Source organism: Ranitomeya imitator, chromosome 2, assembly GCF_032444005.1.
Source record: "Ranitomeya imitator isolate aRanImi1 chromosome 2, aRanImi1.pri, whole genome shotgun sequence".
NCBI lineage: Eukaryota > Metazoa > Chordata > Amphibia > Anura > Dendrobatidae > Ranitomeya > Ranitomeya imitator.
Window position 1 is genome coordinate 223,125,006 of NC_091283.1, and position 20,660 is coordinate 223,145,665.

A 20,660-nucleotide genomic window follows, 5' to 3' on the forward strand; every position below is an offset into this window, starting at 1 on the left:
GCGAATGTGTGTTTCCCAGGTTTGTTGAGGTGTAGTCCGTCTCTGGCGAGGAGTCCATCATACCAGTAATTCACACCGTGGTCCAGGAATCCAAATCCTTGTTGTCTGCACCATCGTCTTAGCCAGTTGTTTGCATCAAGGATCCTGTTCCATCTCCTGGTGCCATGCCCGTCTACTGGAAGGATAGAAGAAAAAACTACCTGTGCATCCAGTTCCTTTACTTTCTTCCCCAACTCTTCAAAGTCCTTGCAGATTGTCGGTAGGTCCTTCCTTGCCGTGTCATTGGTGCCAACATGTATCAGAAGAAATGGGTGGACGTCCTTGGAGCTGAAGAGCTTTGGTATCCTATCGGTCACATCCTTGATCATCGCACCTGGAAGGCAGCATACTTCTCTTGCAGTTATGTCCGGTCTGCAGATGGCTGCTTCGGTGCCTCTCAGTAGTGAGTCTCCCACCACCACCACTCTTCGTTGCTTCTTGGCTGTACTTTTTGCTGTCACTTGTTGCTGTGTGCCCTTTTCTTTTTTGCTTGCTGGTATTGCTTCATTCTTAGGTGTGCCATCTTCATCCTCTACAAAGATTTGATATCAGTTCTTCAGTTGTGTGGTTGGTGATTTCTCCATGGTCTTCTTGCTTCTTTTGGTCACATGCTTCCACTCATCTGCTTTTGGAGGTTCTCTGACACTTTTTGCACCTTCTGTGACCAGTAGAGATGCTTCTGTTCTGTCTAGAAAGTCTTCATTCTCTTTGATGAGTTTCAAAGTTGCTATTCTTTCTTCCAGACCCCGCACCTTTTCTTCTAAAAGGGCCACTAGTCTACACTTCTGACAGGTGAAATTGGATTCTTCTTCTGGTCGATCTGTGAACATGTAGCACATGCTGCAGCTCACCATGTAGGTTGTCACATCTGCCATGTTGCTCCTAGATCCTGCTGACTTGCTGTGTGTTTTCCTCCTTGTGTAATCTACTCAGCCAAGCTCTCTTGCAATAATGTCCTACAGGCAAAAATTTGGTGATGCTTTCGAAGCAGCTGGTCCCGGCTGTACCCAACGATCTTCTAGCTTAGGGAGACTTCGCTTCTCCCAGACGAGACTGCGAGGTGGGATCTGGAGCAGCGTGGACGCACAGGCACTGACAGCCTGACACCAAATTATGTCAGAAGACAGGCAGCGCTAATTGGGTATGGCCAAGGGCTAACAGAACAGCGCAGGCTCCGTGACAGCTTAAAACAACGCTGAGGAGGCAGCGCATGGCACCAAGGGGATAGGAATGACAGCTGTGCTGTGTCCCATTACGACGGAAATTCGCACCTCCGGGACGGTTGAACGGTATAAGGGGACACATTTTTAGTGTTTACTTCAGTGTTTGCAAGGAGCATAATTAAAAGAGCAACCTTTTCCTTTTGCATCCTTAGTGCTGCACAAGATGGCTCTTTGAGCTACAAACGTCTTGGGGGGGGGTTAAAGGTTCCCTTTCAACTTGCTCCAATCAGGCTTCGGCCTACACTCTGTTCCTCTGCTCCTCCTGCTGACCCAGGGCTCTAACACTGCCAGTTGGTGCCTGGAAGTGCTGTGTGCACAGTTAACAGTCGCTCCTCTGTTATTGGGGTTCAGTAACGTCAGCTGATCCCCAGCTGTGTGTGCGGCAATACCTCCAATCTGCTCCTCCTGCTGTCCCTGGGCTCTAACACCGCCAGTTGGTGCTTGGAAGTGCTGTGTGCACAGTTAACAGTCGCTCCTCTGTTATTGGGGTTCAGTAACGTCAGCTGATCCCCAGCTGTGTGTGCGGCAATACCTCCAATCTGCTCCTCCTGCTGTCCCTGGGCTCTAACACCGCCAGTTGGTGCCTGGAAGTGCTGTGTGCACAGATAACAGTCGCTCCTCTGTTATTGGGGTTCAGTAACGTCAGCTGATCCCCAGTTGTGTGTGCGGCAATACCTCCAATCTGCTCCTCCTGCTGTCCCTGGGCTCTAACACCACCAGTTGGTGCCTGGAAGTGCTGTGTGCACAGATAACAGTCGCTCCTCTGTTATTGGGGTTCAGTAACGTCAGCTGATCCCCAGCTGTGTGTGCGGCAATACCTCCAATCTGCTCCTCCTGCTGTCCCTGGGCTCTAACACCGCCAGTTGGTGCCTGGAAGTGCTGTGTGCACAGTTAACAGTCGCTCCTCTGTTATTGGGGTTCAGTAACGTCAGCTGATCCCCAGCTGTGTGTGCGGCAATACCTCCAATCTGCTCCTCCTGCTGTCCCTGGGCTCTAACACCGCCAGTTGGTGCCTGGAAGTGCTGTCTGCACAGTCAACAGTCGCTCCTCTGTTATTGGGGTTCAGTAACGTCAGCTGATCCCCAGCTGTGTATCCAGCAACGTGTCATGCGACCGCCACGCTGGCACAACTAAAATGTAAGGGGACCTGTCCCCCCCCCCTAGGCGTTTGTTACTGAAAGAGCCACCATGTGCAGCACTAATACTGCACAAGGGAAAGGTCGCTCTTGAAATTATGCTCCTTGCAAACGCTGAACTACACACTCATGTAATGTGTCCCCTCACACCGTCCAACCGTCCCGGTGGTGGGACTTTCCTTTGTAATGTGACGCAGCACAGCCGTCATTGCTACCCCCTTGCCACTGTGCGCTGGCTCCTTAGCGTTGTTTGATTCCGTCATGGACCCTGCGTTGTTATGTTATCCCTTGGCTATGCACAGTTTGCGCTGCCCGTCCTCTGACATCATTTGTTGTCGTCCTGGCTGCACCTGTGCGTCCACGCTGCCCGAAATCCCACCTCGCAGTGTCGTCTAATGTGATCCCACAGTGGGCCTGGTATCCATGGCCATGCGCAGTGCATATACTAGCCTCTCACTCCCCTTCTTCACGCTTCTTCAGACTAGGCGGCGTCAGCTGATCCCTAATAGCATGCCACGGCCGTGACGCCGCACAGTCTGAAGAAGCAGGAAGGAGGTGAGTGAGAGGCGATGATATGCACTGCGCATGCCCATGGATCCCTGGCCCGCAGTGGGACTACATTAGATGACACTGCAAGGTTGGATCTCGGGCAGCTTGGACGCACAGGCACTGCCAGCCTGACACCTACATGATGTCAGAAGACGGGCACCGCTAACTGTGCATGGCCAAGGGATAACATTACAGCGCGGGCTCCGTGACAGAACCAAACAACGTTGAGGAGGTGGCGCACGGCACCAAGGGGGTTGGAATGACGGCTTTGCTGTGTCACATTACAAAGGAAAGTCCCACTTCCGGGACGGTTTGACAGTGTGAGGGGACACATTATATGAGTGTGTACTTCAGCGTTTGCAAGGAGCATAATTTTCGGAGCCACCATTTTCCATGTGCAGTATTACTGCTGTACAAGATGGCTCTTTCAGCAACAAATGCCTGGGGGGGGGGGTTAAAGGTTCCCTTTCAACTTGCTCCACTGCAGTCTTCGGCCTACACTCTGCTCCTCTTTGATTCCCTGGGTTTCAACACTGTCAGTTGCCACCTGGAAGTGTTGTCTACACAGAAAATACACTAGGTGATGTGTCAGTGGGGTTCAGCACCGCCAGCTGTTCCCCTGCTGTGTATTCGGCAATGTGTCCAGCACAAGCCACGCTGGCACAACAGAACAAAAGCTGCCACCAGTGCAGGCTTCGGCCTACACTCTGCTCCTCTCCTCCTCCTGCTGACCCTGGGCTCTAACAACGCTAGTTTTTGCCCGGAAGTGCTAGCTGCACAGAGAAAAACACCAGAAAAAGTGTTAGTGGGGTTCAGCACCGCCAGCTGTTCCCCTGCTGTGTAGCCGGCAACGTGTCCTGCAAACGCCACGCAGGCACATGAACTGAAATTGAAGTGAGCCTGCCCCCCACCCCAGGTGTTTCTATGTATAACAGCCACCTTGTACAGCAGTACTGCTGCATTTGTACAAGGTGGCTGACTTTTTCTCCTTGCCCACGTGGAACTCAGCACGTACAAAATGTGTCTCATTAGAGACCATTACAATGTCCCTGAGGTGTGACTTTCCTTTTTAATGACACGCAGCACCCCCATTGTTAGCGCTGCCCATCTTCAGACATCATTGGTTGGCTGGCTGTGCCTGTGCGTCCGCCCTGCCCGACACAACGCCCCTCGTTGTCTCATATATTTTGACTGCGAGGGTGTGATTGATGGGCACGAGCAGTGCATATGTTCGCCTGTCTTCACTCCCCTCCTTCCGCCTTCTTCAGACTGTGCGGCCACATGGCCGTGGCAGGCAATAAGGGATCAGCTGAGGCCGCCCAGTCTGAAGCAGGTGTAAGGACATGTGTGAGCGGCGAACATATTTACTGCACAAGGCCACGAATCCCAGCACCGCAGTGTGACTTTATGGAAAGGCACTGTGGGTCTGGTATTTATGGCCATCGTTAACCGCACCGGCCAACATGAAATGAGGTCATAAGACGGCCTGCACTAACAGTGTATTGCCATTGCCAAGGGATAACACAAGAGCGCACTCTCCTGTACTGCAAATAACAACGGTAAGGAGTCTGCGCCCAGCACCTAGGTGTAAATTTTGACACCTGTGCTGCGTCTTCTTCAAAAGAAAAGTCACGCCTCCACTACTGTTTGACAGTATAATGGGCTAAATAGTGTACGTGTTTTATTCAGCGTGTGCAAGGAGCAAAATGAAGAGAGCAACCTTTGACTTGTGCAGCATTAATGCTGTTCAAGGTGTTGCTCTTGTACCTTGCAACACCTGAGGGGGGGTTAAAGGTTACCTTTGAAATTGGTTCAACTAGGCTTCGGCCTACACTTTGCTCCTCTCCTCCTCCTGCTGACCCTGGGCTCTAACACCGCTAGTTTTTGCCCTGAAGTGCAGGCTGCACAGAGAAAAACACCAGCCAATGTGTTAGTGGGGTTCAGCACCGCCAGCTGTTCCCCTGCTGTGTAGCCGGCATCGTGTCCAGCACAAGCCACGCTGGCACAATCGACCAAAAGCTGCCACCAGTGGAGGCTTCGGCCTACACTCTTCTCATCTCCTCCTCCTGCTGACCCTGGGCTCTAACACCGCTAGTTTTTGCCCGGAATTGCTAGCTGCACAGAGAAAAACACCAGCCAATGTGTTAGTGGGGTTCAGCACCGCCAGCTGTTCCCCTGCTGTGTAGCTTGCAACGTGACCTGCAAACGCCACGCAGGCACATGAACTGAAATTGAAGGGAGCTTGCCCCCCACCCCCAGGTGTTTCTATGTATAATAGCCACCTTGTACAGCAGTACTGCTGCATTTGTACAAGGTGGCTGACTTTTTCTCCTTGCCCACGTGGAACTCAACACGCACAAAATGTGTCTCATTGAGACCATTCAACTGTCCCTGAGGTGTGACTTTCCTTTCTAATGATACGCAGCACCACCCTTGGTAGCGCTGCCCGTCTTTTGACATCATTGGTTGGCTGCCTGTGCCTGTGCGTCCGCCCTGCCCAACACAACGCCCCTCGTTGTCTCATATATTTTGGCTGCGAGGGTGTTATTGATGGGCATGTTCAGTGCATATGTTCGCCTGTCTTATCTCATCTCCTTCCGCCTTCTTCAGACTGTGCGGCCTCATGGCCGCGGCATGCGATAAGGGATCAGATGAAGCCACCCAGTCTGAAGCAGGTGTAAGGACATGTGTGAGCGGCAAACATATTAACTGCACAAGGGCACGAATCCCAGCCACGCAGTGTGATTTTTTCCAAACACACTGTGGGTCTGGGATTCATGTCCACCGCTAACCGCATTGGCCAACATGAAATGAGGTCAGAAGACAGGAAGCGCTCACAGCGCATGGCCAAGGGATAACAAGAGCGCAGACTCCTGTACAGCAAATAACAACGCTCAGGAAGCTGCGCCCATGCACCAAGGTGTTATTTTCGACACCTGGGCTGCTTTTCTTTAAAAAGACAAGTCACGCCTCCACTACTGTTTTACAGTAGAATGGGCTAAATAGTGTACGTGTTTTATTCAGCGTGTGCAAGGAGCAAAATTAATAGAGCAACCTTTTACTTGTGCAGCATTAATACTGCACGAGGTGTGGCTCTTGTACCTTGCAACACCTGAGGGGGGTTAAAGGTTACCTTTGAAATTGGTTCAACTAGGCTTCGGCCTACACTCTGCTCCTCTCCTCCTCCTGCTGACCCTGGGCTCTAACACCGCCAGTTTTTGCCCGGACGTGCTAGCTGCACAGAGAAAAACACCAGCCAATGTGTTAGTGGGGTTCAGCACCGCCAGCTGTTCCCCAGCTGTGTAGCCGGCAACGTGACCTGCAAACGCCACGCAGGCACAACAGAACAAAAGCTGCCACCAGTGCAGGCTTCGGCCTACACTCTGCTCCTCTCCTCCTCTCCTCCTCCTGCTGACCCTGGGCTCTAACACCGCTAGTTTTTGCCCGGAAGTGCTAGCTGCACAGAGAAAAACACCAGCCAATGTGTTAGTGGGGTTCAGCACCGCCAGCTGTTCCCCTGCTGTGTAGCCGGCAACGTGCCCTGCAAACGCCATGCAGGCACATGAACTGAAATTGAAGGGAGCCTGCCCCCCACCCCCAGGTGTTTCTATGTATAACAGCCACCTTGTTCAGCAGTACTGCTGCATTTGTACAAGGTTGCTAACTTTTTCTCCTTGCCCACGTGGAACTCAACACGTACAAAATGTGTCTCATTGAGACCATTCCACTGTCCCTGAGGGGTGACTTTCCTTTCTAATGATACGCAGCACCCCCCTTGGTAGCGCTTCCCGTCTTTTAACATCATTGGTTAGCTGGCTGCGCCTGTGCATCTGCCCTGTGTGAAAAAACGCCCCTCGTTGTCTTATTTATTTTGTCAGCGAGGGTGTGGTTTATGGGCACGAGCAGTGCATATGTTCGCCTGTCGTCACTCATCTCCTTCCGCCTTCTTCAGACTGTGCGGCCTCATGGCCGCGGCATGCGAAAAGGGATCAGCAGAGGCCGCCCAGTCTGAAGCAGGTGTAAGGACGTGTGTGAGCGTCGAAAATATTTACTGCTCAAGGCCACGAATCCCAGCACCGCAGTGTGACTTTATGAAAAGGCACTGTGGGTCTGGGATTTATGGCCATCGTTAACCGCAGCGGCCAACATGAAATGAGGTCATAAGACGGGCAGCGCTAACAGGGCATTGCCAAGGGATAACACAAGAGCGCAGACTCCTGTACAGCAAAAAACAACACTCAGGAAGCTGCGCCAAGCACAAAGGCGTTATTTGGGACACCTATGCTGCGTCTCCTTAAAAATACAAGTCACGCCTCAACTACAGTTTGACTGTAGAATGGGCTAAATTGTGTACGTGTTGCATTCAGCGTGTGCAAGTAGAAAAATTAATAGAGCAACCTTTTACTTGTGCAGCATTAATGCTGCACAAGGTGTGGCTCTTGTACTTTGTAACACCTGAGGGGGGGGTAAAGGTTACCTTTGAAATTGGTTCAACTAGGCTTCGGCCTACACTCTGCTCCTCTCCTCCTCCTGCTGACCCTGGGCTGTAACAACGCTAGTTTTTGCCCGGAAGTGCTAGCTGCACAGAGAAAAACACCAGCCAATGTGTTAGTGGGGTTCAGCACCGCCTGCTGTTCCCCCACTGTGTAGCCGGCAAAGTGTCCTGCAAACGCAACGCAGACACAAAGCTGACTCCAGTGCAGGCTTCGGCCTACACTCTGCTCCCCCTGCTTACCCTTTGCTCCAACACTGCTAGTTGGGGCTGTAGGAAGACAATCTTTGATAGGCAACGCATCCGGGTTCCAGCACCGCCAGCTGGTTCTCGGCAGTGTTTTTGTCACAGGTACTCCCTCGTGCCAAACCTGATTTCAGCACCGTCAGCTGTTTCCGGGTTGTGTCAAACTCGCTGAGACGCCTATGCTTGCCCCGTCGTGTTGCAGTCGGGTTAGCCAACTCCAGGGTGCCTCCAGTTTAGGAGCTTCCAATGTGGGCTGCGTGAACTGGTAGTCAAGGCTGGTTCTGTAGTGCCAGTAGGCCCAGCTCCCCCTGTAGGACTGTTGGGGTTCGGTAACTGCGGCTGCCTCACGGCCTAGCTGTTCTCTCCTCTCCTGTGGGCCTTGGGGTCCACCACCTGGTTCCAGCACCGTCAGCTGGTTCCGGGCCGAGCCTTTGGCTTAGGTGCCTCCTCCTGGGTATCCGAGTTCCGCCAACGTCAGGCGGTCCTTGGTAGTGCTTTTAAGCGCGGGCACCTACAGCTTAGTAACCGGGTTCCAGCACCGTCAGCTGGTCCTCGGTCGTGCCATTGGCTCTTGCACACTGGGGCAACGCATCTGGGTTCCAGCACCACCAGCTGGTTCTCGGCAGTGTTTTTATCACAGGTACTCCCTCGTGCCAAACCTGGTTTCAGCACCGTCAGCTGTTTCCGGGTTGTGTCAAACTCGCTGAGACGCCTATGCTTGCCCCGTCGTGTTGCAGTCGGGTTAGCCAACTCCAGGGTGCCTCCAGTTTAGGAGCTTCCTATGTGGGCTGCGTGAACTGGTAGTCAAGGCTGGTTCTGTAGTGCCAGTAGGCCCAGCTCCCCCTGTAGGACTGTTGGGGTTCGGTAACTGCGGCTGCCTCGCGTCCTAGCTGTTCTCTCCTCTCCTGTGGGCCTTGGGGTCCACCACCTGGTTCCAGCACCGTCAGCTGGTTCCGGGCCGAGCCTTTGGCTTAGGTGCCTCCTCCTGGGTATCCGAGTTCCGCCAACGTCAGGCGGTCCTTGGTAGTGCTTTTAAGCGTGGGCACCTACAGCTTAGTAACCGGGTTCCAGCACCGTCAGCTGGTCCTCGGTCGTGCCATTGGCTCTTGCACACTGGGGCAACGCATCTGGGTTCCAGCACCGACAGCTGGTTCTCGGCAGTGTTTTTGTCACAGGTACTCCCTCGTGCCAAACCTGGTTTCAGCACCGTCAGCTGTTTCCGGGTTGTGTCAAGCTCACTGAGACGCCTATGCTTGCCCCGTCGTGGTGCGGTCGGGTTAGCCAACTCCAGGGTGCCTCCAGTTTAGGAGCTTCCTATGTGGGCTAAGTGAACTGGTAGTCAAGGCTGGTTCTGTAGTGCCAGTAGGCCCAGCTCTCCCTGTAGGACTGTTGGGGTTTGGTAACTGCGGCTGCCTCGCGGCCTAGCTTTTCTCTCCTCTCCTGTGGGCCTTCGGGTCCACCACCTGGTTCCAGCACCGTCAGCTGGTTCCGGGCCGAGCCTTTGGCTTAGGTGCCTCCTCCTGGGTATCCGAGTTCCGCCAACGTCAGGCGGTCCTTGGTAGTGCTTTTAAGCGCGGGCACCTACAGCTTAGTAACCGGGTTCCAGCACCGTCAGCTGGTCCTCGGTCGTGCCATTGGCTCTTGCACACTGGGGCAACGCATCTGGGTTCCAGCACCGCCAGCTGGTTCTCGGCAGTGTTTTTGTCACAGGTACTCCCTCGTGCCAAACCTGGTTTCAGCACCGTCAGCTGTTTCTGGGTTGTGTCAAGCTCACTGAGACGCCTATGCTTGCCCCGTCGTGGTGCGGTCGGGTTAGCCAACTCCAGGGTGCCTCCAGTTTAGGAGCTTCCTATGTGGGCTGCGTGAACTGGTAGTCAAGGCTGGTTCTGTAGTGCCAGTAGGCCCAGCTCCCCCTGTAGGACTGTTGGGGTTCGGTAACTGCGGCTGCATCGCGGCCTAGCTGTTCTCTCCTCTCCTGTGGGCCTTGGGGTCCACCACCTGGTTCCAGCACCGTCAGCTGGTTCTCGGCAGTGTCTTTTGCTCTTGTACCTTCTGCTCCCCATCCTGGTTCCAGTACCGTCAGCTGGTTCCGGGCAGAGCCTTTGGCTTAGGTGCCTCCTTCTGGGTATCCAAGTTCCACCAACGTCAGGTGGTCCTTGGTAGTGCTTTCAGGCACGGGTACCTCCTGCTTAGTAACCGGGTTCCAGTAACGTCAGCTGGTCCTCGGTAGTTCCATTGGCTCTTGGACCTTCGGCTACCCATCCGGGTTCCAGTACCGTCAGCTGGTTCTCGGCAGTGTCTTTTGCTCTTGTACCTTCTGCTCCCCATCCTGGTTCCAGTACCGTCAGCTGGTTTCGGGCAGAGCCTTTGGCTTAGGTGCCTCCTTCTGGGTATCCGAGTTCCGCCAACGTCAGGCGGTCCTTGGTAGTGCTTTTTAGCACGGGTACCTCCTGCTTAGTAACCGGGTTCCAGTAACGTCAGCTGGTCCTCGGTAGTTCCATAGGCTCTTGAACCTTCGGGTAGCCATCCGAGTTCCAGTTCCATCATCTGGTTCTTGGCATTTTCTCAGCCTTCTTGTACCTTCTGCTACATTTCCAAGTTGAAGACCCTAAAGTCGACGACCCGGAAGACCACCCCGATGACGACGACGACGGCGGAGACGACGACGGCGAAGACGACGACGGCGGAGACGACGACGGCGGAGATGACGACACTGGAAACGACGACATGGAAGACCGAGAAGCAGATGAACAAGAGGCTGCAGAACAAAGAGCAGAAGAACATTAAGCATAACACTTAATATCAGAGCAAAAGATATTATCTCAATTATATGCAGAAGAAGACTAAGCAGTGTATGGGGGTGAGTCCGTTCCTCCTCGTGGTGCCCCTGGATAAAGCCTGATGCTGCAGGCCAAACTGAACGCGGACAAATGTAACTTTTGTGACTGGCAGAACGGAAGGTGTAATCTTCCAACTTTTATAGATAACAACTACGGGAATGCCTGTCACAAATGAGAATATGATGAAGAAGTAGAATAGGAAGAATAATACAGTTGAATAAAATGAATATGTAGAATAGGAAGAATAATAATAGTTGAATAAAATGAATATGAAGAATGTAATAAAAAAAAAAAAAAGGTAAAGGATGAAGAAGAAGATGAATAAGGTGAAGAAGAAGTTGATGTCAAAGATGCTGATGATGATGAAGATGAAAGTGTGGGAAAAGTAAAAAAAAAAGAAGGGGAAGGGCGTGGAATAGTGAAACATCAATATCTGACAAAATAAAAAAAATATTTACATAATCAATATCTTTGTCACTCCGAACGTCTTTAAAAAAAAAAAAAAAACATGCTATTCTATTTGATTGGGCTAAACCTCTATGACTTTAATGTCTCCGCCACCTCCCCAAATACATCCTGCATTATTCTTAGTTGTTTTCCTTCATGTAGAATGAACCTACAAGGAAAGAAAGGGTTTATTTTAATTCCGATATTTTGGTCCCATTGACTTGCATTGGGATCGGGTATCGGTATCGGCGATATCCGATATTTTTTGAATATCGGCCAATCCTGTCCGATACCGATACTTTCCGATATCGGAAGGTATCGCTCAACACTAGTGGGCAGTGTTATATACTGCGTGGGCTGTGTTATATACTACGTGGCTGCTATATACTAAGTGGGCAGTGTTATATACTGCATGGGCTGTGTTATCTACTGCATGGGCTGTGCTATATATTACGTGGCCAGTGTTATATACTGTGTGGCCAGTGTTATATACTGCATGGCCTTTGTTATATACTATGTCGCCTGTGTTATATACTGCATGGGCTGTGTTATATAGTACGTGGGCTGTGTTATATACTGTTTGGGCTGTGTCATATACTGCATAGCCACTGTTATATATTGCGTGGCCTGTATTTACGCATCAGGTATTCTACAATATATAAGTATGTATATAGGAGCTACATAGTATATAGCACAGGCCACGTAGTATTTGTCTGCTATATACTACATGGCTCCTATATACTACGTGGCCTGTGCTATATACCAGGGGTGTCAAACTGCATTCCTCAAGGGCTGCAAACAGGTCATGTTTTCAGGATTTCCTTGCATTGCACAGGTAATAATTTAATCACCTGCAGAGAATGATTCCAGCACCTTGTGCAATGCTAAGGAAATCCTGAAAACATGACCTGTTTGCAGCCCTCGAGGAATGCAGTTTGACACCCCTGCTATATACTATGTGACTGCTATGTACATACATAAATACATATTCTAGAATACCCGATGCGTTAGAATCGGGCCACCATCTAGTCACTAATAAATATTCAAATGGCCCTACGCAGAAAAAAGATTCCCCTCCCCTGCACTAGGGAAAGGGTGAGTGGAGACCCCTAGGCAGATCTGATAATACCCTACCAGCCCTACCATGTCTAAATTGGTTCCTCACCAATCCCCAAGCAGGAATCTAAGCCCTGTATCTCCCTAGAGCTAGGTAGGTCCTGGATAGGGAGGGGGTGGGATGAACAGTTTTGAGTTCCTACTGTAAACTAAAGACAAAAAGGTAGACTACTATAGCTGCAAGCCTTCACAACAGAAAACTGTGAATATCACCGGCAACTCTCTGCAGCAGACTGGGGATTTATAAACCCCCAGGTCCAGGTTTGCCACTAGATCTGGAGGGAGGTTACCGCTGGGTCCCAGAGTGAAAAGGATTAAGGAGGCGTCTGCAATGCCAAATGCAGAGACCTTATGGAGCCAGATGCAGAGCGACAGTCTGTTGCATCTGACACACCTGTGAAGGGAGTGTTGCATGGCCTATATGTTTATGTAGCCAACTTGACACTCTCCACTAGGAGTAACTTTAACCCCTATATACTCTGTCATAGGCCTCTCACCAAATGAAACTAGATTCCCTGCTTTGCACTGAGGATGCTCAAACACACAGAAACATATGCCTGCAGAATGGAGTTTCTGATTTGGCTCCTAAGTAATGTGGTAAGGTCATTAAAATGGTTGATATTGACTTCTAGATTTGTTACCCCAAAGGTGGCATTAGTGTCCCAGTCCTTGTTCTCTTTGAAGAGACAATTTGTCTAAAGTAGGGAAGCCACAGGAAGTCGAATTCGCCAATCTTGGCTCCCGAGTAGACTAACACTGTACAGGCTGTAACCTGCGACCCACAGGTTGTCCATAACGGATTCCGGGGTCAAACACAGTTCTTCCTCTCTAACGGATATACAAGTGCTTCTCACAAAATTAGAATATCATCAAAAAGTTAATTATAGTTCTTCAATACAAAAGTAAAGCTCATATATTATATAGAGTCATTACACACAGAGTGATCTATTTCACGTGTTTATTTCTGTTAATGTTGATGATTATGGCTTACAGCCAATGAAAGCCCAAAAGCCATTATCTCAGTAAATGAGAATACTTTATGACACCAGCTTGAAAAATGATTTTAAAATCCAAAATGTTGGCCTACTGAAATGTATGTTCAGTAAATGCACTCAATACTTGGTTGGGGCTCGTTTTGCATCAATTACTGCAAAATTACTTACATGCGTGGCATGGAGGCGATCAGCCTGTGGTACTGCTGAGGAGTTATGGAAGCTCAGGTTGCTTTGATAGCATCCTTCAGCATTGTTAGTTCTGGTGTCTCATCTTCCTCTTGACAATACCCCATAGATTCTCTGTGAGGTTAAGCTCAGGTGAGTTTGCTGACAATCAAGCACAGTGATACTGTTGTTTGTAAACCAGGTATTGGTACTTGGTGCCAAGTTCTGCTGGAGAATAAAATTTCCAATTCCAAAAAGCTTGTCAGCAGAGGGAAGCATGAAGTGTGTGATGGTCCAGCCTCAGCACCAGTATCAGCACTACAGATCTGTGATTCGTTATGCTGTGTACACACAGGCCTGGATAACCGCTTTCTCCCTCCATTCATAAACTGTACCTGAACTGTGCAATGGGTGAGTGAGCCCAGCGCTGGGGCGACTGTCTCTTTAGAATCTCTGATGAGATAATGTGGCCAGCCAATCACAGTAATGTCTCCTCCAAGATGTTTACAGCATTAAGTTGACTGGCAGGAAATCCCTGCATGTTTATTGGCCGTGTAACAGGCGCCAAACATGTGGGGGGGATTAGAGTTTGAAATCGAGAACCAGCTAATGCTCGCCGAGTCCCAAGCATTTCTGAGCCCCCCGATGCTCAACTGATATCCGAGTATCACCAAGCACGTCCGCTCATCCCTACTGCATACAATAAGAGTGTTACTATGAGGCATTTTGCTTTTCAGTCTTATGCTCATTTGAATAACGGTCATACTATGAACCGTGACTTTAAAAGTCTTTCTTAGTGGGTCAATTTAGACAACTGTGTTATGTAATTACTATAACTGATTTAGAGAAAAGAAGAAAATATTTCCTATTTTCGAGAAACAGAATTCACATAAGTGAAATGAAATGAAAATCACGGAAGAACCCAAATATTTAATGGTGCTGTTATCTTATGACAGGGTATCCATGGCAACTACATCTTCTCAAGTTCTTATCCCTGATGTCAATTTAAATGATGCCTTTGAAAACTTTGCCCTGGATTTCTCCAGAGAGAAAAAATTGTTAGAAGGTTTGGACTACGTAACAGGTAAGAGGATCCGAGCCCGATATCTGCTCAATCATCAAAGACAGCTCACACCGATAATATTTCCTTTAGAGTTTAATGTTTTCCTCTGATTAGTGTTTGATTTCTTTTAAGTGTTTCAAAGGAAGTTTTCAGGAAGGGGAGTAATATAGGAGAAAGATTGGAAGAATTCCTTCATTTCCAGCACTAGACACAATGCAATCGATAATGGGTAGGACGTACATGGAGTAGATACAATACAATTAATATTGTGTGTGACGCACATAGAGTAGATACAATAAATATTGTGTAGGACGTACATGGAGTAGATACAATAAATATTGGGTAGGACATACATAGAGTAGATACAATAAATATTGTGTAGGACGTACATAGAGTAGATACAATAAATATTGGGTAGGACGTACATAGAGTAGACACAATAAATATTGGGTAGGACGTACATAGAGTAGATACAATAAATATTGTGTAGGATGTACATGGAGTGGATACAATAAATATTGGGTAGGACGTACATAGAGTAGATACAATAAATATTGCGTAGGACGTACATGGAGTGGATACAATAAATATTGGGTAGGACGTACATAGAGTAGATACAATAAATATTGTGTAGGACGTACATAGAGTAGATACAATAAATATTGGGTAGGACGTACATGGAGTGGATACAATAAATATTGGGTAGGATGTACATGGAGTGGATACAATAAATATTGGGTAGGACATACATGAAGTGGATACAATGAATATTGGGTAGGACGTACATAGAGTAGATACAATAAATATTGGGTAGGACGTACATAGAGTAGATACAATAAATGTTGGGTAGGACATACATGGAGTAGATACAATAAATATTGGGTAGGACATACATGGAGTGGATACAATAAATATTGTGTAGGACGTACATGGAGTGGATACAATACAATAAATATTGTGTAGGACGTACATAGAGTAGATACAATAAATATTGTGTAGGACGTACATAGAGTAGATACAATAAATATTGTGTAGGACGCACATAGAGTAGATACAATAAATATTGTGTAGGACGTACATGGAGTGGATACAATATGTACAGGTTAGTACTTACTCTGCTCTTGAGGTCGGCACAGGGGGCGGTTCTCATGCAATAGTCCAGGCAGGTTTATTTATCTTCATAAACCGCTCCGGGTGGCAAAACAAAACAGAGCCTTTTCTGTAACAAAGTGAAGACAAACTGAACCAAATAGTCCATATGACATTGAGGGTCCGCCTGTTCAGGTCAGTGCCTTTAGCAACTCAGACTGAAGGAAAACACGAACTACAGGTGAATAGTCCATATAGCCCTGCGGGTCCGCCCGCTCGGGTCAGTATCTTTAACAACACACACTAGAGGTCTCCACACCTCCAGCCACAGAACCCAACGAGAGACTCGGCAACCATTTTATCTGCCAAACCATGCCCCTAGGGTTGGGATATGTGAGTGGCCATTCCCACCCACCTCTTATGGCCGCTCGTAAAACCCGATCCAGGAATGGCCAAATAACTCTCTCAGCACTATACAGTTAGGTCCATATATATTTGGACAGAGACAACATTTTTCTAATTTTGGTTATAGACATTACCACAATGAATTTTAAACAAAACAATTAAGATGCAGTTGAAGTTCAGACTTTCAGCTTTCATTTGAGGGTATCCACATTAAAATTGGATGAAGGGTTTAGGAGTTTCAGCTCCTCAACATGTGCCACCCTGTTTTTAAAGAGACCAAAAGTAATTGGACAGATTAAATAATTTTAAATAAAATGTTCATTTTTAGTACTTCGTTGAAAACTTTTTGTTGGCAATGACTGCCTGAAGTCTTGAACTCATGGACATCACCAGACGCTGTGTTTACTCCTTTTTGATGCTCTGCCAGACCTTCACTGCGGTGGTTTTAAGTTGCTGTTTGTTTGTGGGCCTTCCTGTCTGAAGTTTAGTCTTTAACAAGTGAAATGCATGCTCAATTGGGTTGAGATCAGGTGACTGACTTGACCATTCCAGAATATTCCACTTCTTTGCTTTAATAAACTACTGGGTTGCTTTGGCTTTATGTTTTGGGTCATTGTCCATCTGCAGTATGAAACGACGACCAATCAGTTTGGCTGCATTTGGCTGGATCTGAGCACACAGTATGGCTCTGAATACCTCAGAATTCATTCGGCTGCTTCTGTCCTGTGTCACATCATCAATAAACACTAGTAACCCAGTGCCACTGGCAGCCATGCATGCCCAAGCCATCACACTGCTTCCGCCGTGTTTTACAGAGGATGCGGTGTGCTTTGGATCATGAGCTGCACCACGCCTTCACCATACTTTTCTCTTTCCATCATTCTGGTAGAGGTTGATCTTGGTTTCATCTGTCGTAAGAATGTTCTTCCAGAACTGTGCTGGCATTTTTAGATGTTTTTAGCAAAGTCCAGTCTAGCCTTTCTATTCTTGATACTTATGAGTGGCTTGCACCGTGCAGTGAACCTCCTGAATTTACTTTCATGCAGCCTTCTCTTTATGGTAGATTTGGATATTGATACGCCGACCTCCTGGAGAGTGTTGTTCACTTGGTTTGGCTGTTGTGAAGGGGTTTCTCTTCACCATGGAGATAATTCTGCGATCATCCACCACTGTTGTCTTCCCTGGGCGCCCAGGTCTTTTTGCATTGATGAGTTCACCAGTGCTTTCTTTCTTTCTCAGGATGTACCAAACTGTAGATTTTGCCACTCCTTATATTGTAGCAATTTCTCGGATGGTTTTTTTTCTGTTTTAGCAGCTTAAGGATGGCTTGTTTCACCTGCATGGAAAGCTCCTTTGACCGCATGTTTACTTCACAGCAAAACCTTCCAAATGCAAACACCACACCTCAAATCAACTCCAGGCCTTTTATCTGCTTGATTGAGAATGACATAACGAAGGGATTGCCCACACCTGTCCACGAAATAGCCTTGGAGTCAATTGTCCAATTACTTTTGGTCCCTTTAAAAACAGGGTGGCACATGTTAAGGAGCTGAAACTCCTAAACTCTTCATCCAATTTTAATGTGGATACCCTCAAATGAAAGCTGAAAGTCTGAACTTCAACTGCATCTGAATTGCTTTGCTTAAAATTCATTGTGGTAATATCTATAACCAAAATTAGAAAAATGTTGTCTCTGTCCAAATATATATGGACCTAACTGTATGTGCTGGAGCATGCTTCTGAGCTCACATCACTGCAGCTAACAGCTGCGATGACCCATATCTCTCCTCAAGGACTCATCTGGCAGCCATCTTACATAACCTCCCCCTCTGCCCAAAGCTTTAGGGCTTGGCACCTTCTGCCAACAAACAGTGGATCCTCGACTGAGTATCAGCATTTTATTCAGTTTCCATGACCATTACCAGACCTGCGGTGGATACAGCGTCTCCTTCCTCCTCTCCAGCTCCTCTCTGGCTTGATCGGCTGGTTTAGCCCTCTAATTCAACAGGATTTCCTGTTCATCCCAATCATTTGATGCAATATTTTGTTCTCTTGAGGGTCTATATCATATACCCTGATGAAGCACACTGATGAAGGTCCTTGCAGACCGAAACGTTTGTGAACATTGTGAATACTGTATGTATTAAACACTTTTTTGCATCAGACTCACTGGAGTGTGCCAAGTATATCCTATACCATATTCTAAGGTCTGGGCACCTACTTCTAGCTACCTCCACCCTTGGGCTGTGCTGACCATTTACTGTACTGCACCTCTAGAGATAAGACTGCACCCAGCTTTACATCCGAAGCATTCGTCTGAACCCCAAACTCCTTGAGAAATCGAGTGGTACCAGCCCCGGCTGTTTGTACAGGGCCAGCTTCAGTTCCTGGAAGGCATTCTCAGCTTCTGGAGACCACTTAGCCATAGCTGACTTTGTCCCTTTATGGAGGTCAGTCAGATAGGCAGCTACCAGGTCAAAGTTTGGGATAAATTATCAGTAATAGCCCACAATGCCCAGGAGCATCCTGACCTGCTTCTTTGAGAGAGGTTGTGGCCAGCCCTGGATTGCCTCAACTTTATTTATCTGGGGCTTTATTTCACCCCTGTCTACAACTTTGCTCAAGTATCTTGCTTCTTCCATTCACAAGGCACATTTCTTTGGGTTTAAGGAAAACCTTGCCTTCCATAGAGCATCAAATATCTCCTGGACCTTGTTCAGATGGCTTCCTCAATCGTGGCTGAAGATCACAATATCGTCCAGGTATGCTGCTGCATACCTCTTGTGGGGAGCTAGGATTCGGTCATTGGCTCATTAGAACATTGCTGGTGCTCCATGTAGCCCAAACAGCATCCTTGTATACCAGTGTTCCCCAAGTCCGGTCCTCAAGAGCCACCAACAGGTCATGTTTTCAGGATTTCCTTAGTATTGCACAGGTGCTAATTGCATCACCTGGCCAGGCAAGCATTCAATAACCTGTGTGCAATACTAAGGAAATCCTCAAAACATGACCTGTTGGTGGCTCTTGAGGACCGGACTTGGGGAACACTGTTGTATACAGTGGGGTAAGGCCTTCGACCAGTCCATTCATCTGAAGATGGTATACTGAGGTTCTGAACTGGGAAATTTGCAGAAACTTGCACAGCTCCCTCATGACTTTTGACATGAAGGCGGTCCCTTGATCCATTAGTATCTCCTTCGGCAGCCCGGTTAGGGAGAAGATATGGATCAGCTTCTTAGAGATACACTTGGCAGAGACATTTCTTAAGGGCACCGCCTCTGAGTACCGAGTAGCATAATCCAGGACCACCAATATATATTGATGTCCTCTTGTGGATTTTTAGAAGCCTGGGGGTGCTCAGAAGAAAAAAAAACCTAAATATAAAAATGAAAGAATCTTCAGCACTCAAAAAGGAACAATTTAATGTCATCCAATACTCATATGAAAACAAAAGAGGAAAATTGTCGACCACATATACAAGGTACAAAACACTGGTATATATAGATATGTTTCTGCTGCAATGTTTCGGCACTTATATGCCTTTCTCAAGCCAAATCTGTGCTGAAGTGAATCTCTGGTAATGAGGTGTAAGTGGCGTATCTGCCTGAACGCTCAAGCCTGTGTGAGAGGGGACGAGCAGCCAGTGTCTGTCCCTTGTGGATTTTACCATGGGTCCCACCAGGTCCATCGTTATGCGCTCGAATGGCACCTCGATGATGGGCAACGGTACCAAAGGACTTCGGAAGTTGTCTACTGGGGAGGTCAGCTGGCACGTGAGGCAGGAACAACAATTGTTCACAATTTCTCTGTAACACCCAGGCCAGTAGAATCTCTGCAGAATGTGTTCTTGGGTCTTATCTGCCCCAAGGTGACCACCCAACTCATGGGAATGAGCCATGTCCAACAGCCTGCATCTATAGGGCTTTGGTACCAATAGTTGCTCTATTACCTCACCTTTTGGCATGGTTACCCTATACAGTAGATCTCCAATCACAGTAAAATGAGGGAACCAACTGTCGGCCCCTGGCTCCTGAGGCACACTATTTAATACAGTAACATTTTCAAATGCCCATTTAAGAGTTAGGTCCCTGAGTGGGGTGGTTACAATGTTTACCCCGGACACCCTCAGCTCAGGGACGTTGACTTCCGTGGATGCCACCTCATCCTCATCGCCAACAAGTACTCAAAATGGAAACTTGTCATCCACAGCGTGCAACTAAGTTTCTTCGGGAGCAACTTGGCTGTTGTTCAGACAACCAGCCGTCCTCCCTTCTGCCCACAAGTCTCAAAATAACACAAAGTCCCACCCTATTATAATAGGGTGCAATAGGTCCTTGATCACGCCGACCTCATGGGACTCGGTGCCACAGCTTGTGTTCATGACCACTTGGGCCACAGGGTAGTCCTTCGCATTGCCATGGAAACAGCAGACGCCCACCCTCTTTCCAGGAATCAGCTGATGAGGAATTGTGGCCCTCACTAGGGTTACCAAACTTCCTGAGTCCAGAAGATCAGTCTCTTGCACCCGGCTTACTGTGTCGGGACATGCCTGAGGTCCCTCTCCTGGTTGAGGGACAGCACTACAGGCGGGGTTATGCAAAATTGAAGCAGCGCCATCCCAGGCTGCAATCTATTGTCTCAGTGGTCATAGGGCAACAGGTGACTATGTGACCTGGGGCATGACTCCTCCAACAAATTATAATGTGGACAGGGCTTTTGACTCTGGTACCTCCTGGGTTCGTGGACGTACCACACCCTTTTTGGTGTCCACCCCCTTTTAAGACCCCCATTATGGGGAGACTCCACCCCCTTGCTTCCCCAAGGACCTCTCAACCACCTGGTACCTCTCCACCAG

General features: G+C 48.4%; 1 protein-coding gene across 2 annotated transcripts in view; it reads left to right on the forward strand.

Moving 5' to 3' along the window:
- Window positions 1-20,660, forward strand: part of LOC138662747 (probable E3 ubiquitin-protein ligase MID2) — a 718,902-nt gene that overhangs the window by 431,695 nt on the left and 266,547 nt on the right. For both annotated transcript variants that reach the window (XM_069748647.1, XM_069748646.1), the window contains exon 6: window positions 14,205-14,332. In XM_069748647.1, coding sequence (XP_069604748.1) covers window positions 14,205-14,332 — 128 coding nt within the window. The remainder of the gene's footprint in view (window positions 1-14,204; window positions 14,333-20,660) is intronic.